The 22377-nt window shown below is 45.8% G+C and overlaps 1 protein-coding gene across 12 annotated transcripts in view; it reads left to right on the forward strand.

Annotated features, from left to right (window-relative positions):
• TERB1 (telomere repeat binding bouquet formation protein 1) overlaps positions 1 to 22377 on the forward strand; it is a 241566-nt gene that overhangs the window by 95293 nt on the left and 123896 nt on the right. For 11 of the 12 annotated variants that reach the window (XR_003942250.1, XM_030204477.1, XM_030204483.1 and 8 more), the window contains one exon: positions 17911 to 18036. The exons of the other annotated variant lie outside the window; for it this stretch is intronic. Coding sequence is in view for 10 of the 11 variants with exons in the window: in XM_030204477.1 (XP_030060337.1) it covers positions 17911 to 18036 (126 nt within the window). In the remaining variant the exon portion in view is untranslated. The remainder of the gene's footprint in view (positions 1 to 17910; positions 18037 to 22377) is intronic. 12 annotated transcript variants of the gene reach the window in all.

Consider the following 22377-nt stretch of genomic DNA (forward strand, 5'->3'; position numbering starts at 1 on the left):
GTTTTGGTGACAGTACTTGCATCAGGCATCCAAAAATGTAAATCCTAGTAAACATAAATACAAACTATAAAAATAAAATCTCTTATAGACACATAAATAGCCATGCTGGTGGAGCAAAATATAACAATGTTAATAAACGGTGAAATCTCTTGTTACCACATTTTAAAAAACACAGAATCTCTTAAAATATACAGTAAGTCTGATAAAAGAGAGACGTGTGTATGTATGTGTGTGTATATATATATATATATATATATATATATATATATATATATAATCCATTAGCAAACAAGTGACTAAAAATGACAGAGAAGTACCACACAGCTGTGTTGTGGTAAGATTCATCACAAAACTTATTTATATTGAACTAGATTCTATATGTGGCACCTGAAAAATCAGTGCCAAAAATATTTATGACATCATACTTAACTAGATAATCATGTACTAAAATTTACATTTTTAGTATATTTCTATTTCATCAGAAATATTTTACTCATTTCTCACTGTGTGCACACTGAAACAATACAGTTTTTACAGATGTAAACTTGATTCAATTACAGCAGGTAGACAATTAGAACCTTAAATACCAGTTACAAAATTTTATATTGAATTCTATGTTCGATCAGTAACCAATGGAGATGTATCAATTTTGGGAAATATAATCAATTCTAGGTAAACCGCGTAACAGACTTGCAGTGACATTTTGTGCTATTTGTAGACACCTCAATGTCTTTTTTGGTAATCCAGTTAACAAGCTGTTACAGAACTGAAGTGCAGAATAATACTTTACACAACCAATTTGAAATTTCCTGGGCTAGGATCATGTCTAAGATGTCTGTCTGTTCTAAGCTTGGAAAAGATGACACTTTATCTGTGCTATCTTACTTGGGAAATTGTTCTATAGTAAAGAAGCCATAATTGAAAAAGCCTTTTTTCTTCATGTTTCTAACTTGCCTTTTTTCTTGAAGGAATGCATAATTGAACTGTAACGCAATACCACTCTGTATTTCTCACACCGGAATTGGCGATCGCCATCACGGTAGTATGTAAGCCACATTGAGCTTGCAAATAGGTGGGAAAACGTGGGCTACAAATGCAACAAATAATAAATCCTCATTGTAAAATGCAATTTATGTCCATATATATATATATATATATATATATATATAAGAGCACAACTTCTGCTATGCATAAATAGGTTCTTCACCATTTTTGATCTTAAACATAAGAATCCAAACTTTAAAATGGATTCTAAACTTTACAAGAAGCTGATTTCATCCCTTCAACACTAGTGACATTTGATCTGTACTTTTTTAATCCCCCCCAAAATCTGGGCAACAGTGTCCTGGACTATTTGCAAATCACAGATTATCATTTGAGGCAATCTGAATAGCAGGAAATTACAGTAACCCAGGAGTGAAAGTATAAGTGTGAATTTTCAAGTCCTTTAGAGGATAATTTTTTCACAGGACAACTAGGGTAAGAAGGAAAGGTGCTTATGTATGTGCTGCTTTATAAAGAAAAATAGGCCCTAATTTTTCTTTCTAAAATACTAGAGTAAATGGTATAATACACTTAAAATTACAGGCACAGAGATGTACACAGGCCCCAGAGCTGGTATACTTGACCATGCCAATGTTTGACAAGTACAAGCTTAAATTATACTGTTTTATAATCCATGCACATACTTGTATATCCCACTCATACCCTTCCCAAACTTCACCCATGTACAGTATATGCCCATTGGCAAAGTACCTTCCATCAGATCTACACCTGTACTTATAAAATAGTACCCAGCTTGAAAGAGGTCATTAATGCGTGTAAGTAACCACACCTAGATTCTCCATTGACAAGCAGAAGAGATGCAGGCACACTAAATGGTGATGTCATCCTGATGGCTCCTGTGAACAGGCTCTCCGATAGCTCAGGAAGCTGTTTAACAGGCACTCTGAGCATATGCGGTTGTTCCTGTGCTAACAGATTCACTTCCTCTTCCTCGGTCTTACATATCCACTCCTGTAGTCATATATCAGCTCTCCAACTTCCTCACAAAAATGAAAAAGGAAGAATAAAATACAAGATATTCTGCCTCAGGAGAACATAGAAAACAAAACCCCTCCTAATCCCTCTCTGGTCCAGGCTAGGGAGAAGCAGTAAATTCAGTTTACAGTTTATTAAAAATTGTTCTATATCACTTTATCTTAATAAGAACTCGGCAGTTTACAAAACTAAAGGAAAAGGAATGCCATTAAATTGATAGAACAGAAAACACACAACACTAAGGGCCCTGTTTACAAAAGCGCTAGCGTTCATTATCACGCTCTGTGTAGGCGTCCACAATATTCCTATGGACTCCTACACAATTAGCACGTGCTAACAAACACCAGCGCACCTTCGTAAACAGGGCCCTAAATAAGCAAAGAATAAAAAATCATAGATGCGAGGACACCTACAGTACTAACTAGCTGCAAGGTAGTGCTGTCCCAAATGCTGAAGTGAAAAAAATGGACGTTTAGCGTCGTTTTAAATCTCTTCAATGAGCCTTCCAACCGCTCCCTTCCCAGAAGAGCATGCCACACAACTGGCACCAAATAGAAAATCACACTCGATCTTGTGGTTGCCCGAGAGGCCCTGGTCAAAGATAGTACCACCATTCTGCCCTCCTCCGCAGATCTCAGCTGCCTGGTAGGGACATAACAATGATATTAAATTTACAAGAGTAGAAGGAAGTTAATCAAAAAGAGTGTTCCATAGCGTCCCTCTAGACTGGTACGGATGGGTTATGAACTCCTACCAGCATATGGAGACTGAGAACAACGGAGTTTCAAGTAAGCCTATAAGTGAACTGTTCTCAGTCTCAACAAATGGTAGCAGTCCTGGTAGCTGGGGGAGGGGGGGTAGATTTAGTTCCATTGGGGCTAATCTTTGTGTAATTTTAAGAAAAAAAAGAGAGAGAGGTCTTCCTCTTGGTGTTTGATTCTGTTGTTTTCTGGCTGCTGGACTGGGGTTGAGGCCTGTAGGGGTCTCTTTCGCCCTAGGAGTGTCATACCCAGGTGGCTGGGTCCTCCCCTTCCCCATCCTGAGACCTTTCTTGGGGTATCCTAGGGTTGTAAGCCTCAACTGTCCTGCTGTGTCTTATGGAAGACAGACGGTCTAGAGAGCCTGAGGGGTCTGCCTTTTGTCACTCAAATAGTTAAAAAAAAAAAAAAAAAAGTAGTACAAACCTTAGCCTCTTACAACCTGCCCCTCGCAGCTCTGGTGGATGTCTTCCCCAGTTGTTCTGTGTTTCTTTGCGAGTGCTACTTGGTGGGGTTTCTTCGGTGGTCCCACGGACACTGGGGGAGATGGCCTCACAGTGTCTGAAGTGCTGTGCAGTTTGCCAGCATCAGATCCTTGATGCGGCAGGGCAGTATTCTTTTTGTACCATGTTTTTGTGCATGTTGAAGCATGGGCAGTGGCTGTGCTGATTCCCACAAACGAGACCTTGGCGGGGCTGAGTGTGGAAGGAGAGCAGATTGTAGTGGCGGCTCTGGTTTCGGCGGGAACTGATGAGTCAATGCCCCATCTGCTACTGCATTTGTAGCTGGTTTCCTCCCCTGGGTCCCTGCAGGGTGGACTGGTCTTGCTGGGTCCCTTAGGGGTGGATTTCCCCATGGATTTTATTATGGCCATGTACAAGGCCTTTTGTTTAAAGAAAGTGGGTAACTCACCTGAGCTGCAGCAGGGGGCTGCACTGCGAAGGGGGTCCTCTTTTTTTTTTTTGCCTCCTCCTAAAAGACAACGGGGAGACTGGGAGGAGGAGGACCTTTTGGAGTACAGTTCTCCTGGTTCTGAGGCGCATTTGGATAGGTGCAAGGATGAAGATGCCATGGACCAGGAACAGTGTTTGAGAGAAGATGTCTGGTAGGAGAAGTGGTCCCCAGGGGAGCACTCCTCTGTCATGTGAATCTTTCATTGTTAGGAATTACAGGAGCTTATTGCGCAGATGTTTGCAGTTCTGAAGTTTGAGGAAATGCCTAAGGAGGCACCTTGGACAGTGGATCCTCTACTCAAGCACATTTGGAAGTCCTCTAAGTCTTTTGCTATGCATCAGGACATTGGAGATGTAATTCAAGCACAGTGGAATGCGCCACATTGCGAAGTTCATGATCCAGCTTTACTCCATTCTGGAACAGGATAGGGAGCCTTTGTGGCCACCTGTGGTGGATGCTGTTGTCTCCGCCTATCACCAAGAAGAATACCATTCCAGTGGATGGTGGCACAGCCCTGAAGGACCCCCAGATGGAAGCGCTGCTGAAGCAGAGTTTTGATGTGGCAGCACTGGCAGTGCAGGTGGCTATTTGTGGGTCTTAGTGACTCGGGCCTGTTTTCATTGGGCAGAGTGCATTCTGAACAGGGACTCAGAAGATTGGAGTTTGGTTGATCAGGAGGCAGCCAAGCTTGAGATGGACTCTTCTCTTTTGTTGGATTTTCTGTACAATCTCCTCCATGCTTCTTCTAAGTCTATGGCGCTTGGTGTGATGGTGAGGGGGTCATTGTGGCTCCGAGATTGCTCGGAAGATGCTGCCTCCAATTCTAAGATCTGCAAGTTTCCTTTTCACGGTTTTGTTTTGCTTGGAGAAGACCTGGACAAGCTGGTTAAGAGTCTAGGGGAGACTAAAGTCCTTCTTCTGGAGGACAGGCCTCGGGCAGTTGGCAGAGGTGCTTCCAGAAAGAGTAGGTTTTGTGAGGCTTGCAGATATAAGTTGCACAGAGGAGATAACCCTCAGCATAGCCATTTCTTTCAGAGGCTGCAGTCCTGCTGGGGAGGCCAAGATTCTGGGTCCTCAATGGCTATCTCAGGGTGTGCTGCCGAGTGAAGGTGTCTGGGTCCAGTTCCCGGTTCCTGTGGGCATGATGCTGCAGGATTTCTATCGGGGATGAACCCATATTACCTTGGACCAGTTGGTGCTCGAGGTTGTTTGTGATGGGTATGCCCTGGAGTTTGCCTGCCCCCTTTCAGATGCCTTCTTGGAATCTTTCAGTCTGGCTTGTTGGAAGGTGAGAATGGTCTAGGAGATTTTTTGAAGGCTGGTGGCCTCGAAGGCTGTGGTTCCAGTGACAAGTGCAGAAAGGGGCTTAGGTCATTACTTTATCTACTTTGTAATGCCCAAGAAGAAGGGCTCTTTCCGACCCATTCTAGATTTGAAGGGGGTAAATAAAGCTCTTCGGATGCCCACATTTCTCATGCACACTTCACTTGACATCATGGCAGTACAGCCCGGAGAGTTTCTTTTCTCGTTGGATCTGAGGGAGGCATGCCTTCATATTCCTATTCATCAGGCTCATCAGTGGTTCCTTCGCTTCACTGTTTTGGGGGCAGCATTATCAATTTTGTGCGCTCCCCTTTGGTTTAGCCACAGCACCCCATAAATTTTCCAATGTGATGATGGTGGTAGATAAGGGGGAACCAAGTCACAGCACCCTGTACATTTTCAAAAAGTGATGGTGGTAGTAGATAAGGGGGGAAGCAAGATGCCTTTTGCAAAGAGGACGTCTTGGTTCCCCCTTATCTAGACGATTAGCTCATTTGGGGGAAGTCCTATCTGGAGAGTATGTAATGGATACTTCGAGAGTAGTGCATGTTCTGCTATGGTTAGGCTGGGTGGTTAACCTGTCCAAGAGTCATCTGCAACTGCCTCAGACCTTGGAGTATTGGGAGGTTTATTTTGATACCAAGGAAGATTTTCTGCTCAAAGTAAGTGGCATGCTATTTTGCAGAAAGAAGTACTTCATTAACAGCTGATAGATCTTTGGTATTGAAAAGACTATCAACCAGATTGAAATGCTTTCTTGTGTTCAAGGAGTCATCACCCACAAATTTGCAATAGTAGTTAGAGCGAATGCTACATACCTTATGAAGGTATTCTCCGAGGACAGCAGGCTGATTGTTCTCACTGATGGGTGACGTCCATGGCACCCCCTCCAATCGGAATCTTCACTAGCAAAGACGTTTGCTAGCCCTCGCACGCCCATGCGCACCGCGCATGCGCGACCGTCTTCCCGCCCGAACCGGCTCGTGTTCGTCAGTCCCGTATGTAGCAAGACAAAAACAAGGGAAGACACAACTCCAAAGGGGAGGCGGGCGGGTTTGTGAGAACAATCAGCCTGCTGTCCTCGGAGAATACCTTCTACAGGTATGTAGCATTCGCTTTCTCAGAGGACAAGCAGGCTGCTTGCTCTCACTGATGGGGTATCCCTAGCCCCCAGGCTCACTCAAAACAACAAACATGGTCAATTGGGCCTCACAACGGCGAGGACATAACTGAGATTGACCTAACAACTTATCCAACTAACTGGGAGTGTAGCCTGGAACAGAATAAAACATGGGCCTAGGGAGGTGGAGTTGGATTCTAAACCCCAAACAGATTCTGAAGCACCGACTGCCCGAACCGACTGTCGCGTCGGGTATCCTGCAGCAGGCAGTAATGAGATGTGAATGTGTGGACAGATGACCACGTCGCAGCCTTGCAGATCTCTTCAATAGTGGCTGACTTCAAGTGGGCCACTGACGCTGCCATGGCTCTAACATTGTGAGCCGTGACATGACCCTCAAGAGCCAGCCCAGCCTTGGGCGTAAGTGAAGAAAATGCAGTCTGCTAGCCAATTTGATAAGGTGCGTTTCCCCACAGCCACTCCTCTCCTGTTGGGATCAAAAGAAACAAACATTTGGGCGGACTGTCTGTTGGGCTGTGTCCGCTCCAGATAGAAGGCCAATGCTCTTTTGCAGTCCAATGTGTGCAGCTGACGTTCAGCAGGGCAGGAATGTGGACGGGGAAAGAATGTTGGCAAGACAATTGACTGGTTCAGATGGAACTCCGACACCACCTTCGGCAAGAACTTAGGGTGAGTGCGGAGGACTACTCTATTATGATGAAATTCGGTGTAAGGAGCATGGGCTACCAGGGCCTGAAGCTCACTGACTCTACGAGCTGAAGTTACTGCCACCAAGAAAATGACCTTCCAGGGCAAGTACTTCAGATGGCAGGAGTACAGTGGCTCAAAAGGAGGTTTCATCAGCTGGGTGAGAACGACATTGAGATCCCATGACACTGTAGGAGGTTTGATGGGGGGCTTTGACAAAAGCAAACCTCTCATAAAGCGAACAACTAAAGGCTGTCCGAGATCGGCTTACCTTCTACATGGTAATGGTATGCACTGATTGCGCTAAGGTGAACCCTTACAGAGTTGGTCTTGAGACCAGACTCAGACAAGTGCAGAAGGTAGTCAAGCAGGGTCTGTGTAGGACAAGAGCGAGGATCTAAGGCCTTGCTGTCACACCAGACGGCAAACCTCCTCCATAAAAAGAAGTAACTCCTCTTAGTGGAATCTTTCCTGGAAGCAAGCAAGACACGGGAGACACCCTCCGACAGACCCAAAGAGGCAAAGTCTACACTCTCAACATCCAGGCCGTGAGAGCCAGAGACTGGAGGTTGGGATGCAGAAGCGCCCCTTCGTTCTGCGTGATGAGGGTCGGAAAACACTCCAATCTCCACGGTTCTTCTGAGGACAACTCCAGAAGAAGAGGGAACCAGCTCTGACGCGGCCAAAAAGGAGCAATCAGAATCGTGGTGCCTCGGTCTTGCTTGAGTTTCAACAAAGTCTTCCCCACCAGAGGTATGGGAGGATAAGCATACAGCAGGCCTTTCCCCCCAATTCAGGAGGAAGGCATCCGATGCCAGACGGCCGTGGGCCTGAAGTCTCTAACAGAACTGAGGGACCTTGTGGTTGGCTCGAGATGCGAAGAGATCTACCAAGGGGGTGCCCCACACTTGGAAGATCCGGCACACTACTCTGGAGTTGAGCGACCACTCGTGAGGTTGCATAATCCTGCTCAACCTGTCGGCCAGACTGTTGTTTACGCCTGCCAGATATGTGGCTTGGAGAAACATGCCGTAACGGCAAGCCCACAGCCACATGCTGACGGCTTCCTGACACATGGGGCGAGATCCGGTGCCCCCCTGCTTGTTGATGTAATACATGGCAACCTGGTTGTCTGTCTGAATTTGGATAATTTGGTGGGACAGCCGATCTCTGAAAGCCTTCAGAGCGTTCCAGACCACTCGTAACTCCAGGAGATTGATCTGTAGACCTTTTTCCTGGAGGGACCAGCTTCCCTGGGTGTGAAGCCCATCGACATGAGCTCCCCACCCCAGGAGAGACGCATCCGTAGTCAGCACTTTTTGCGGCTGAGGAATTTGGAAAGGGCGTCCCAGAGTCAAATTGGACCAAATCGTGCACCAGTGCAGGGATTCGAGAAAACTCGTGGACAGGTGGATCACGTCCTCTAGATCCCCAGCAGCCTGAAACCACTGGGAAGCTAGGGTCCATTGAGCAGATCGCATGCGAAGACGAGCCATGGGAGTCACATGAACTGTGGAGGCCATGTGGCCAAGCAATCTCAACATCTGCCGAGCTGTGATCTGCTGGGACGCTCGCACCCGGGAGACGAGGGACAACAGATTGTTGGCCCTTGTCTCCGGAAGATAGGCACGAGCCGTCCGAGAATCCAGCAGAGCCCCTATGAATTCGAGTCTCTGTACTGGGAGAAGATGGGCCTTTGGATAATTTATCACAAACCCCAGTAGCTCCAGGAGTCGAATAGTCATCTGCATGGACTGTAGAGCTCCTGCCTTGGATGTGTTCTTCACCAGCCAATCGTCGAGATAAGGGAACACGTGCACTCCAAGCCTGCGGAGCGCTGCTGCTACCACAGCCAGGCACTTCGTGAACACCCTGGGCGCGGAGGCGAGCCCAAAGGGTAGCACGCAGTACTGGAAGTGACGTGTTCCTAGACTTAATCGGAGATACTGTCTGTGAGCTGGCAGTATCGGAATATGCGTGTAAGCATACTTTAAGTCCAGAGAGCATAGCCAATCTTTTTCCTGAATCATGGGAAGAAGGGTGCCCAGGGAAAGCATCCTGAACTTTTCCTTGACCAGATATTTGTTCAGGGCCCTTAGGTCTAGGATGGGACGCATCCTCCCTGTTTTCTTTTCCACAAGGAAGTACCTGGAATAGAATCCCAGCCCCTCTTGCCCCGGTGGCACGGTGTAGGTGGTTATATATATATTTTGTAAGAGGCCAATTCCTACCTATGTACTCGCTTATGTCTAGGGGGCGTGGCCTCTGCCCAACCTTAGCTGCATGGAAAATAACGGACAGACCAATGGAATATATTAGTTTATTTATACAGCGTTATATACAAAAATATAGAAAACTCTTATCAGCTTATAGCATCAGCAATTCCTGATTGCATGCACAATGATACCAAAAAAATATAGAGAATAACTATGATTATCCTATTGGCTAATCTGTAATGACAGATAAACACAATACCAAGATCCTAATGATTACCACACAAATCTTATGCTAGGCTAACAGCAACTAGAGATCATAAATCCTGACGTCACACATCTGATGGGTCCGAGCACAGACTAATTATCTAACCCAGCCTGAAGGAAGTAAACTATGATCTCACCGTCCCGGTTTCCAGATCAGATTCCTTCCAATGCCTCAGCCGAAGGTCTCAGCGAGGTCCCACAAGCTCAGGTGATGCACTTGTCTTGATCAGCCACAGATGATACAGACTCAGTATAGATCCTGTAGACAGCTGTAATCTGGGGAAAAGCTTTGCCAGGTATTATCAGTAAGTCTCTCAGGTAAATTAGGTGCTTGCAGAAATGCAAGTGTTCTCCTCTTCTGTTCTTCTCTCAGGAACTAGACTCTTTCTGTTCCCGCTTCTCAGATCAATCAGTTTTCTGGGAGCCAATCAGAAATAATCCCACCATGTACTCCCAGCATCTGTATGAAGCTTCCTTTGTCCGTCTTATCTCGTAAGCTCTCTCTCACTCTCTCTCCCTCAGGGACATGCATTCTCCCCCGATACAGAGTGACCTTGGAGGTGGTGCAGGCTTCAGTAAGTCTATTACAAGCTGAAATTCTGACTTCTGCACAGTTGGTAGTCAGACATATAGGTGAAAGGTTGCAGCGTCCATTTTGGCTGTAAAGGTGCTCTCATATGCACACAGGGTGGGTGAGATCACAGCAAATACTCCTACAACGGGCTCGACCGCATTTGCGCTGAGAAGGGCGGAGAGTTCCTCTGCAAGTACCTGCTTGTGCTGGAAGCTGAAAGACTGAGCTCCCGGTGGGCAATTTGGAGGCATAGAGGCCAAATTGAGGGCGTATCCTTGCCGGACTATTTGAAGAACCCAACGGTCGGAGGTTATAAGAGGCCACCTTTGGTGAAAAACTTTCAACCTCCCCCCGACCGGCAGATCGCCCGGCACGGACACTTTGATATCGGCTATGCTCTGCTGGAGCCAGTCAAAAGCTCACCCCCTGCTTTTGCTGGGGAGCTGTGGGGCCTTGCTGAGGCGCACACTGCTGACGAGAGCGAGCACGCTCGGGCTTAGCCTGGGCCGCAGGCTGTCGAGAGGGAGGATTGTACCTACGATTACCAGAAGAGTAGGGAACAGCCCTCCTTCCCCCATAAAAACATCTACCTGATGAGGTAGATGCTGAAGGCTGCCGGCGGGAGAATTTGTCGAAAGCGTTATCCCGCTGGTGGAGCTGTTCTACCACCTGTTCGACCTTTTCCCCAAAAATGTTATCCGCTCAGCAAGGGGAGTCCGTAATCCGCTGCTGGATCCTATTCTCCAGGTCAGAGGCACGCAGCCATGAGAGTCTGCGCATCACCACACCTTGAGCAGCGGCCCTGGACGCAACATCAAAGGTATCATATTCCCCTCTGGCCAGGAATTTCCTACATACTACTACTACTACTTAGCATTTCTATAGCGCTGCCAGGGTTACGCAGCGCTGTACAAGTTTAAACATGGGGAAGGACAGTCCCTGCTCTAGAGAGCTTACAATCTAAAGGTAAAAACTATGTAGTCAGTGTAGGTATCAGGAATGGGAAGGTGGTTAGGCACCAAAAGCAAGGGAGAAGAGATGGGCCTTGAGTAAGGACTTGAAAATGGGCAGGGAGGGCGCATGGCGTATGGGCTCAGGAAGTCTGTTCCAGGCATAAGGTGATGGGAGGCAGAAGGGGCGGAGTCTGGAGTTAGCGGTGGTGGAGAAGGGTACAGAAAGGAGTGATTTGTCCTGAGAGCGGAGGTTACGGTTGGGAACATATGGGGAGAGGAGGGTAGAGAGGTAATGGGGGGCTGCAGCTACATGCCTTCTGCTGCCTGACCACCTCCTGAAACGGCTTGGCTTGCTCAGAAGGGAGCTTGTCCACCAAGTCCGCCAGCTGCCGCACATTGTTCCGCATATGAATGCTCGTGTAGAGCTGGTATGATTGAATCTTGGCCACGAGCATGGAAGAATGATAGGCCTTCCTCCCAAAGGAGTCTAAGGTTCTGGGGTCTTTGCCCGGGGGCGCCGAAGCATGCTCCCTAGAACTCTTAGCCTTCTTCAGGGCCAGATCCACCACACCAGAGTCGTGAGGCAACTGAGTGCGCATCAGCTCTGGGTCCCCATGGATCCGATACTGGGATTCAATCTTCTTGGGAATGTGGGGATTAGTTAGTGGCTTGGTCCAGTTCGCCAGCAATGTCTTTTTTAGGACATGATGCCATGGGTACTGTGGACGCTTCCTTAGGTGGAGAAGGATAGTCCAGGAGCTCAAACATCTCAGCCCTTGGCTCATCCTCCGCGACCACCGGGTAGGGGAAGGCCGTAGACATCTCCCGGACAAAGGCCGAGAAAGACAGACTCTCGGGAGGAGAAAGCTGTCTTTCAGGGGAGGGAGTGGGATCAGAAGGAAGGCCATCAGACTCCTCGTCAGAGAAATATCTGATGTCCTCCTCCGCGTCCCACGAGGCCTCACCATCGGTATCGGAGACAAGTTCACGAACCTGTGTCTGAAGCTGCGCCCGTTCCGACTCCGTGGAAACACGGCCACGGTGGGAGCGTTGAGAGGTGGACTCCCTGGCCGGCAGCGGCGAAGCTCCCTCCCCCGACATCGTCGGGGAGTCCACCTGGGAGGTAGCCGAAACCGATACTGCAAGCAGTACCGGTACCGGGGACCTCACCCCGGGCAAAGGGCCAGCCGTCGCCTCACTCAACGGCACCGGTGGCGCAGGCACCCCCGGTACCGGAGGAGAAGGACGTAACAGCTCTTCCATTATGCCTGGAAGAACGGCCCGGAGACTCTCGTGCAGAGCGGCTGTGGAGAAAGACTGAGAAGCCGGTGCAGGCATCGAGGTCAGAATCTGTTCCGGGCACGGAGACGGTACTGGGCTGTCCGGGGTAGAGCGCACCGACACCTCCTGGATGGAGGGTGAGCAGTCCTCCCGGTGCCGATGCCTGCTGGGTGCCGACTCCCTCGGCGACCCAGAGCTCCTGGTACCAAGTCGGGAAGGTGACCGGTGACGATGCTTCTTCGATTTCTTCGAGCGAAGCATATCACCGGAACTCCCTGGTACCGATGAGGAGGACGTTGAATCCAGACGTCGCTTCCTCGGGGCCGGGTCCGAAGATGGTCGATCCCGGGGGGGCTGTACCGCAGGAGCCCTCAGGGCAGGAGGAGACCCACCCGAAGGCTCACCGCCACCAGCAGGGGAATGGACAGCCCTCACCTGCACTCCAGACGAAGCACCACCGTCCAACGACATCAGCACCAGCGGGGGTCCCGGTACCGCCGACGCACTCTTCCGAAGTCTCGGTACCGTCGATGTAGGAGGAATACGCCTCGATGCCGTCGACGCCGATGCAATCCCCGAAGACTTCGGTGCTGCCGATTCACTCGATGAATCCCGAGATGCTGTTGCTGTCAAAGCGCCGGAGAACAGAACGCTCCACTGGGCTAATCTCGCTACCCGAGTCCTCTTCTGCAAAAGAGCACAAAGGCTACAGGCCTGCGGGCGGTGCCCAGCCCCCAGACACTGAAGACACGAAGCGTGCCTATCAATGAGCGAGATTATCCGGGCGCACTGGGTGCACTTCTTGAAGCCGCTGGAAGGCTTCGATGACATGGGCGGAAAAATCGCGCTGGCGAAATCAAAATTCGCGATGATAATAGGCACCGAAAAAAAAGGGAGAAAAACCCGTACAGGCGGCCAAGAAGGCCGCTCCCGAAAGCGAAAGGACACTTATGCTGGGAAAAAACTAGAAATACGGGAAAAAAGGGGAACCTTTTTTTTTTTATATATATAAACAAACACAGGAAAAAAAAAGTAGAAAATGTGAAAGACGCGCGAGGTCTTCTGAGGGGCACGAAATGGCGGCAAAACACGACCGTCCCGAGCGCAGACAAAAGAAGACTGACGAACACGAGCCGGTTTGGGCGGGAAGACGGTCGCGCATGCACGGTGCGCATGGGCGCGCAAGGGCTAGCAAACGTCTTTGCTAGTGAAGATTCCGATTGGAGGGGGTGCCGTGGACGTCACCCATCAGTGAGAAGCAGCCTTCTTGTCCTCGGAGAATTTTTGCTTCCTTCATCATGTTTTTATAGTCTCTGAGTGCTCTCCACATTATCCTGCCCTGGGTGCTTTCATCTGTGTGAGCCGATTTTTAAAAAAGGTTCCAGTAGAGATCCGGGAAATTATAGACCGGTGAGTCTGACGTCGGTGCCAGGGAAAATGGTAGAGCCTATTATCAAAAACAAAATTACAAAGCACATCCAAGGACATTTGTCATGTAGGTGAATGTCTCCTTGTCTATGCTCACCTCGCCCTCTGGTGGCCAGAACCGTGGCTGCTATGGACTGTCACATGTTCCGGTCCGGATATTCCGGGCTGCCAGACTTGCTTCTCTTGTTTGTGCCTGAACAGCACCCGTAGCTGCCTTGTGATTCCTGCAGCTGAACTTCAGCAGCTGATGGGCTTTATTAATCACCTGGAAACTTCTGTGTTTGCCTTTGCATCGTCTAAGGTCCCTGGTTTGTTGGTGCTTTGTTGCACTTCTGCCTAGTCTTGTTTCTTGTTTGTTTCTTGTCCAGTTCTAGTTAGTCTGTGTGTAGTTTAGCTTAGTTTTCTTGCTTATTTTCCTAGTCTTATTTCTGGTCTGTCTTCCTGGTCTAGTTTCTGTTTGTGTCTCTTTCTTAGTGGCTGTGTGGCAGCTTTCAGTCCTGACTCTTTTCTGTCAGTGTTGTACGCCTTGTAGCGCTATAGAAATGCTAAATAGTAGTAATAGTTTTAGTGTCTGCTTGTCAGCTTTCAGTTCCTGTCCTTTAGCTTGTCCATTTCCTGCTTTGTGTAGTATTGTCTGTCTGTGAGTCCTAGCCCAGTTTCCTGCCTTGCTGCCCATGTATATTCCTTTCCCCTCTGACCCTCAGTCCCTGTTCAGCCTAGTGGGTATCCAGTTCCTGCCCTGTCCGGTAAGTCCTGCCAGCCGCCTGCACCCAGGGGCTCAACTCCTGAGGAAATGCGGTCAAGTGCAGATGAAGTCTAGCTGTTTCTGTCGAGTTCTGCCTTGTCTCTGGTGTGGGGTGGTTTTGCCTGCCACTGCTGCTCCACGGCAGTGGCCCAAGGGCTCACGAACCTAGTTTCTGCCTTGAAAACCTGACAGACGGGGATTACTGAGACCATGTCAACACGGCTTTTGTGTGGGGAAATCTTGCCTGACCAATTTACTTCAGTTCTTTGAAGGAGTAAACAAACATGTGGACAAAGGGGAGCCAGTTGATATTGTGTATCTGGATTTTCAAAAGGCATTTGACAAGGTACCTCATGAAAGGCTACAGAGGAAATTGGAGGGTCTTGGGATAGGAGGAAATGTCCTATTGTGGATTAAAAACTGGTTGAAGGATAGGAAACAGAGAGTGGGGTTAAATGGGCAGTATTCACAATGGAGAAAGGTGTTAGTGGGGTTCCTCAGGGATCTGTGCTAGGACCGCTGCTTTGTAACATATTTATAAATGATTTAGAGATGGGAGTAACTAGCGAGGTAATTAAATTTGCTGACACAAAGTTATTCAAAGTCGTTAACTCGCGACAGGATTGTGAAAAATTACAGAAGGACCTTACGAGACGAGACTGGGAGACTGGGCGGCTAAATGGCAGATGACGTTTAATGTGAGCAAGTGCATGATGATGCATGTGGGAAAAAAGAACCTGAATTATAGCTACGTCATGCAAGGTTCCACGTTAGGAGTTACGGACCAAGAAAGGGATCTGGGTGTCGTCGTCGATAATACACTGAAACCTTCTGCTCAGTGTGCTGCTGCTGCTAGGAAAGCGAATAGAATGTTGGGTATCATTAGGAAAGGTATGGAAAACAGGTGTGAGGATGTTATAATGCAGTATTGCTCCATGGTGCCACCACACCTTGAGTACTGTGTTCAATTCTGATTGCCGCATCTCAAGAAAGATATAGTAGAATTGGAAAGGTGCGGCGAAGAGCGACTAAAATGATAGCGGGGATGGGACAAACTTCCCTATGAAGAAAGACTAAGGAGGCTAGGGCTTTACAGCTTGGAGAAGAGACGGCTGGGGGGAGACATGATAGAGGTATATAAAATAATGAGTGGAGTGGAACAGGTGGATGTGAAGCGTCTGTTCACACTTTCCTAAAATACTAGGACTAGGAGGCATGCGATGAAACTACAGTGTAGTAAATTTAAAACAAACAGAGAAACGTTTTCTTCACCCAATGCGTAATTAAACTCTGGAATTCGTTGCCAGAGAATGTGGTGAAGGCGGTTAGCTTAGCAGAGTTTAAAACGGGGCTAGACGGTTTCCTAAAAGACAAGTCCATAAACCACTACTAAATGGACTTATGAAAAATCCACAATTCCAGGAATAACATATATAGAATGTTTGTACGTTTGGGAAGCTCGCCAGGTGCCCTTAGCCTGGATTGGCCGCTGTCGTGGACAGGATGCTGGGCTCGATGGACCTTTGGTCTTTTCCCAGTGTGGCATTACTTATGTAAAGACGTCCAGGTGTTAGGTATGCCCAAGTCCAACCTTCACTACGCCTCCGACACGCCCCCTTGAAATTTGGACGTCCTTGCGATGGACTGCAGTTGGAGACGTCCAAAATCGGGTTTTGATTATACCTATTTGGATGTCTCTGGGAGAAGGACCGCCATCTTCTGTTTTACGTCAAAAGATGGATGTCCTCTTTTGAAAATGAGCCCAATAGAGGCTCATTTTCAAAGCACTTAGATTTACAAGGTTCTATAGATTACTGTGGAACTTTGTAAGTCTAAGTGGTTTGAAAATGAGCCCCATAGGGGCCTATATACTGATCTGCAGCAAATTTGAAAGGCTATCCTATGTAAACTTTCAAATTTACAATTGAATAATTCTATAAATTGAAGACTCAGTGCACCTAGCACCAATTCTATAACTGCATCTTGTTGCTAAGAATCAATTGTAGAATGCTGGAATATGGCAGCATTGGCAAACCCATGTTTAGGCATGCCTTTATACGCCATGTCAATAGCAGATGTAAGCTGGCACACCTAAGTCTGACAAGTGACGTGCATAATTTATAGTATTCTCTATGTGTGTAAGTGGGAGACATGCCAATAGCCCACCCATGCCCCGCCCATGTTTGTCCTCCTTGCAGTTAGGTGCTATGACCTATGGAACTTTGTAAGTCTAAGTGCTTTGAAAATGAGCTACGTTATAAAATAGTACCTAGTGCACAATTGTCAATTAATGACACCTTTGGTGCATCTAAGTGGCATATACCTCTAGGTATCAGCTTATATTCCCCATATTTATTATTATTTATTTTAAAAATCTATAGACCACCTATAACTAGGTGGTTTCCATAAAAACATTCATAATTATAAACAAAACAACCATACAAAATATACATTTAAAAATAAACAATAATAACTTCTCATCAATATGCCACTACAGAGACAAATCTATATATTATCGAAAAACTCTGTCACAAACATTTGGGTCTTGTTTTTTAAGCTGTGCAAAACTACCACAGTGACAAAGCTGACCAGGAAGTGCATTTCATAACAAAATTTCAGCTGGAATAAAGGCTGAGGTTTGTGTATCCGCATTGCATAACCGGGCTACTTCATCAGTAGAAAGCCACATAAAAGTCTCTGACCTCAATGCACGTTTTGGTTGATAGACAGTCAAGACTTGTTTCAGATAGGCTAGATCATCAGCAAACAAAGTCTGGTGTTCAGTCATCAGTACCTTAAATTGTATTCTTTACAGCATGGGTAACCCATGCAATTGTTTAAGCACTGGAGTTACATGAGAAAATTTCAATATTCCTACTATGACTCGAGCAACTGCGTATGTGTGTTAAAATGTGCTTTATGATGGACTGAGCTAATCTTGTGCAGGTCATAGCAATAATGCTAAATCATTCTTCCTGATTCTCTTGTTGTTCTTCCTATGGGCATCCTCCATCAGGCAGTCCCCACTCACTCCAGCTGGCAAGAGGAACTCCTCAAACCTGTCTTTTGCTGACTAGTCATCTCGTATTTAAGGTCCACATTCTGTAGCTCCTAGCACCCTATCCCCAACCCTGGCTATCTTCTTTCTGGGCATCTCTTATCTCCCTGGCTAGTAGAAGGAGGGTCTCGTATGTGCCTCCTGCAAGCTAGCTGTGCACTGTAGTTTATGACATGAAGCTGCAGTGAGTGCCATTGAAGTACCACACAGCTAGCTGGCAGTCGGTAAGCATAAGGCTCTTTTCCTGTTGATTTGGGGGTACAAGAAAGGGAGGATGATTTCATGTGTACCCAAATAGGGAAAATAATCATATTGTGGGGATACTGCTTAAGAGGTCTGGTGTGGGGGGGGGGGGGGGGGGGGGGGGTGAGGAAATCATTGACAGTAATGTTGGTGGAAGGTGAGTGGTAGTATATGACATAACAATTCTAATAAAGGTTGTGACTTGTTTGTTTGTTTTTTTTATATATAAATGCTTTCTTCTACAGAAGAAAATCAATGTGACCTGCTAAAGAGTAGTGGCCTCCCACTTATAATTCAGGTGTTAACTGAATCTCATGATGAAGAAATGAGCAAAGCAGCCACTTTTGTTCTTCAGAACTGTAGGCAAATCAGTAAGCTCTCTACTACTTTTTTTTTTTACTTTGAAAATGTATTATCTGTCTAATTTTAATACTACTTTTTTGTCTGCACAAGGAACTATTTTAACTTGACTGGAAATAAATCACATATAATTTAATGTTGCTATACTATTATAATATATATATTTTGGTAACACATTCTTATAACAATATAATTTAGTTTTAATTTATGCCTGGGGAATTATACTGCCATACTAAAGTACTAAACCTGTGTAGTAAGCATTATGGGAACAATTCCATACTGGGTGCCACAAATTAGGCGCCTAGATGCAGCACACTAAGCATGAATTCTGTGATGGCATCTGGGCATCAAGATTCCATTATAGAATACTAGCATCTACGTGCCTACATTTAGGCATGCACTACAAAAATAAATGGGATCACAGAAGGGAGATCAGTGATATCAACACATAACAAAAAAAAAAACCCTTCCCAATAGCATCACTAGGCCAAGTTATGTACATAAGTATTGCCACACTGGGACAGACCGAATGTCCATCAAGCCCAGCATCCTGTTTCCAACAGTGGCCAATCCAGGTCACAAGTACCTGGCAAGATCCTAAAACAGTACAATACATTTTATGCTGCTGCTTCTAGAAATAAGCAGTGGATTTTCCCCAAGTCCATTTTAATAAAGGTCTATGGACTTTTCCTTTAGAAAGCCATCCAAACCTTTTTAAACCCCACTAAGCTAACCACTTTTACTACATTCTCTGGAAATGAATTCCAGAGTTTAATTACACGTTGAGTGAAGAAATAGTTTCTCTGATTCGTTTTAAATTTACTACTTTGTAGCTTCATTGTGTGCCCCTAGTCCTAGTATTTTTGGAAAGAGTAAACAAGAGACTTACGTCTACCCGTTCCATTCCACTCATTATTTATAGACCTCTATCAAATCTCCCCTCAGCCGTCTTTTCTCCAACCTGAAGAGCCCTAGCCGCTTTAGCCTTTCTTCACAGGGAAATCGTCTCATCCCCTTTATCATTTTCGTCGCCCTTCTCTGTACCTTGTCTAATTCCACTATATATTTTTTTTAGATGCGATGACCAGAATTGAACACAGTGTTTGAGGTGCGGTCACACCATGGAGTGATACAAAGGGATTATAACATCCTCATTTTTGTTTTCCATCTCTTTCCTTAATAATACCTAACATTCTATTTGCTTTCTTAGCAGCTGCCACACACCGAGCAGGGGTTTTCAACGTATTATCAGTGATGACGCCTAGATCCCTTTCCTGGTCGGTGACTAATGTAGAACCTTACATTACACGTAATTACTGTAATTCGGGTTCCACTTTTTATATGCATCACTTTGCACTTGCTTGCATTAAACATCTACCATTTAGATGCCCAGTCTCCCAGTCTCGGAAGGTCCTTTTGTAATTTTTCATAATCCTTTTGTGATTTAACATCTTTGAATACCTTTGTGTAGTTGGCATATTTAATTATCTCACTAGTTACTCCTATCTCTAGATCATTTATAAATATGTTAAAAAGCAGCAGTCCCAGCGCAGACTCCTGGCACTTGAATGTAAGGCATCTTGATACTGGGTTAAGCTAATATTATGTAATGGATTTTGGGTATCCAGGTAATCAGTATAGAATAGGCTCTCACCTTGTGGCATCAGTGCACTCTCAAGAAGAGCCTTGAGGACCCACTTATAGAACTACCACCATAATTTGTCTGCATTTCCATACTGTCTATGGAGAACCACAAAGCTTAGGTGGCCAAACAAATGGAGATATGAAACACATCTGCTAGTATGAGATCTTTATTAGTGGGCTGGCCCAACATGGCCATGTTTTGGCACAATGCCTGCATCAAGGGTCCTAAATAAAATACATAAAAAATGCACATAGGTTATCTGCTTAAAAAAGATAACTTTTTATCTGATGGCTATGTTAACTGTGATGATTTCCACACCAGACCGACAGACACTTCATGCCCTGCAGACTCTTTATTTGAAGAGAAAATGAGAGAAACTCCACTTTGCAGCATTTCTGTGCTGCATCGCCAACATGTCTTCCTCTAGATATAATTTTGTCAGTACTTGGATTCACTTTATACAACTATTGTAGAACTTTCTTGCGCTTTAGGTACACCTCCTTAATCCCCCAGTGGTGGCTGTCCCCCTCCCTCTCCCCTGAAAGTGAAGCTTGAAAGGGATACCAGGTTCTATGACAGTATTGTAGGCATTCTTAACAGAGCAGGGACTAGGTCTGAGGAGTAACAATGGTTGGAGCTGTGGACTAAGGGATCCAGGTTGAAATCCCACTTAAATTCTTTGTTTTTGTAATTGTGAGTCCTCCAGGACTCCACCTATATATAAGACAACTGCAAGCATGAAGGCTACTGGAGTGGTGTTCATTTGGGTACAGTTTGTATTTTTTTGTTCCTTGAGGGCTGATAATTTAAAAAACAGAGTTAAAATTGGATTTGGACCCGAGTTCCCTTGGTTTACATTTCAGTCCATTGTACTAACTACTAGGCTGACACTGCATGGACTTCTGTGTAGTTCTAAGAATGCTGCTATACAGACATCCATGTTCCTTGTTTTTACCCCGGTCAAAATTTGGACACTTCAGTTTGTAAAATGGATGTTCATGCTAGAAGTTTCCAGCACTTGGACATCCCATCTCACATGTTTTTGAATAGGCTTATCCTGTTCAAAAATACATGTGAGATGGACGTCCATCTGGGACATTCTGACATGGATGTCCTTTTGAAAATGCCCCTCCACATGAATAGCCATCAAAAATTTGAAGCCTTGGAGAATTATGATCGCAGATTGAATTTGAAGTTTGTAAACTTTCCCAAGTCTCCAGTTCTCTTTCCAGTGGAGATGGTAAAAGCAATATCTAAGGGAAGGTTTACCGACCCCTGCTGAAAATATACCACCAATTTTGAAGGATTTTTGTGTTGAATCGGGGGCTCCAGAATCTATGGGCCTAGTGGACAAGGAATTGAGGCTAGTTTTGATCTTAGGGGCTTTCTAGAAAGTTTTAGCCCTGTGGTAACTAAGGCGACCTTGATAGCCTCCTTTGCCCTGGAGTATAACCAGAATTAGATTCTTCATCTTTATTTTCAATTTAAAGGTGTCAGTTTTCTGAGTCAATCTGTTTTGATATTTCCTGACCTCTGTTGAGCCACTCAAATGAAATGGAGGGCTTTTTTAGCTCTCAAATCCCAAGTGGTGGCGTCAGGAAGGGACAGTTTTCCTTCAGCTCCCATGTAAATATATTCTTAAGTTTTCTGATAAGCCTTATGTTTGACTGGACCCAGAGCATTTAAAGAATTTCTGTTATCAAGGCAACCTGCAGTCCTGTTTATCTGTATCTATTCCCTCTAATGTCTCAGTTTGAGCTGAGCAACATTAGAATTGTGGTACAATGAAGGGTCCCATTTAATTTTTCAGCTATAAGATATTTCTTCAATTTTATATATATCCTTTGGGTATATATTCTTTTAGGCTTCCGCTGCTGGTATCATGATTGTTGCAGTTGTCTGGATCTTGCCACATCTGAGTAAGCAAAGCCAATGTTTCAGCCACTGTGCTGTTGCTTTCTTCAGGTTATGCTATGAAATCTACAGTTTGTCCTTATATATATAGTGGGTTCTCAAACTTAATTGGCTGAGGTTTGAGGTGGGTAGTTTCCTCATGAAGGAGGGGACTTCTGTTGGAAATTGAGGTGGGAAAGTCCTTTGGTCACAAATTTGAATTTTGGCGGGATAGTCCATTGGTCACAGTTTTAAATTCTGGCGGGAATGAGGCTTGAAATTTCAGTAGAACACTTCTGCCCCAGAGGGGGGAAGAATTTCTGTAGGTCATAGTCTAAAACTGTGGGGGTGGGGAAGAAGACTTTTGTCCTTCGTCACATGTCTTTTTTGTGTTAAATTTCTTTTGATTGAGCGATTGCCATGTTTTGTTTAGGATGAGCTCCTTGTCTCCATTGACGTTATTAGGAGGCCTTGCTATCTGTGTTGTCTCTTTTGATTCTTTTGGCCACCAACGATCTTCTCTCTCCAAGATTTTTGTGTCCTCAAATCTAATTATATGACAAGATGCCTTAGCTTGAAGGGCTACAGCTGGATTTTCCATGTTGCAGAGCTTGTGGTTTCTCTTAGGTTCTTGTAGCCTTTCCTCTACAGTGCGTCCGGTATCACCAATGTAATTTTGACTGCAACTTCATGGTATTTCATACAGTCCAGTGGTTTGGAACAGAGGTAGCCGGTCTTCTGGTGCGCACTGTTGGCTGTTTTGATGTTATTTTTTAGCAGTTTTCTTATGCAGTCCGTCACTCCTAGGACATAG

The sequence above is a fragment of the Microcaecilia unicolor genome, chromosome 5 (assembly GCF_901765095.1).
Source record: "Microcaecilia unicolor chromosome 5, aMicUni1.1, whole genome shotgun sequence".
NCBI lineage: Eukaryota > Metazoa > Chordata > Amphibia > Gymnophiona > Siphonopidae > Microcaecilia > Microcaecilia unicolor.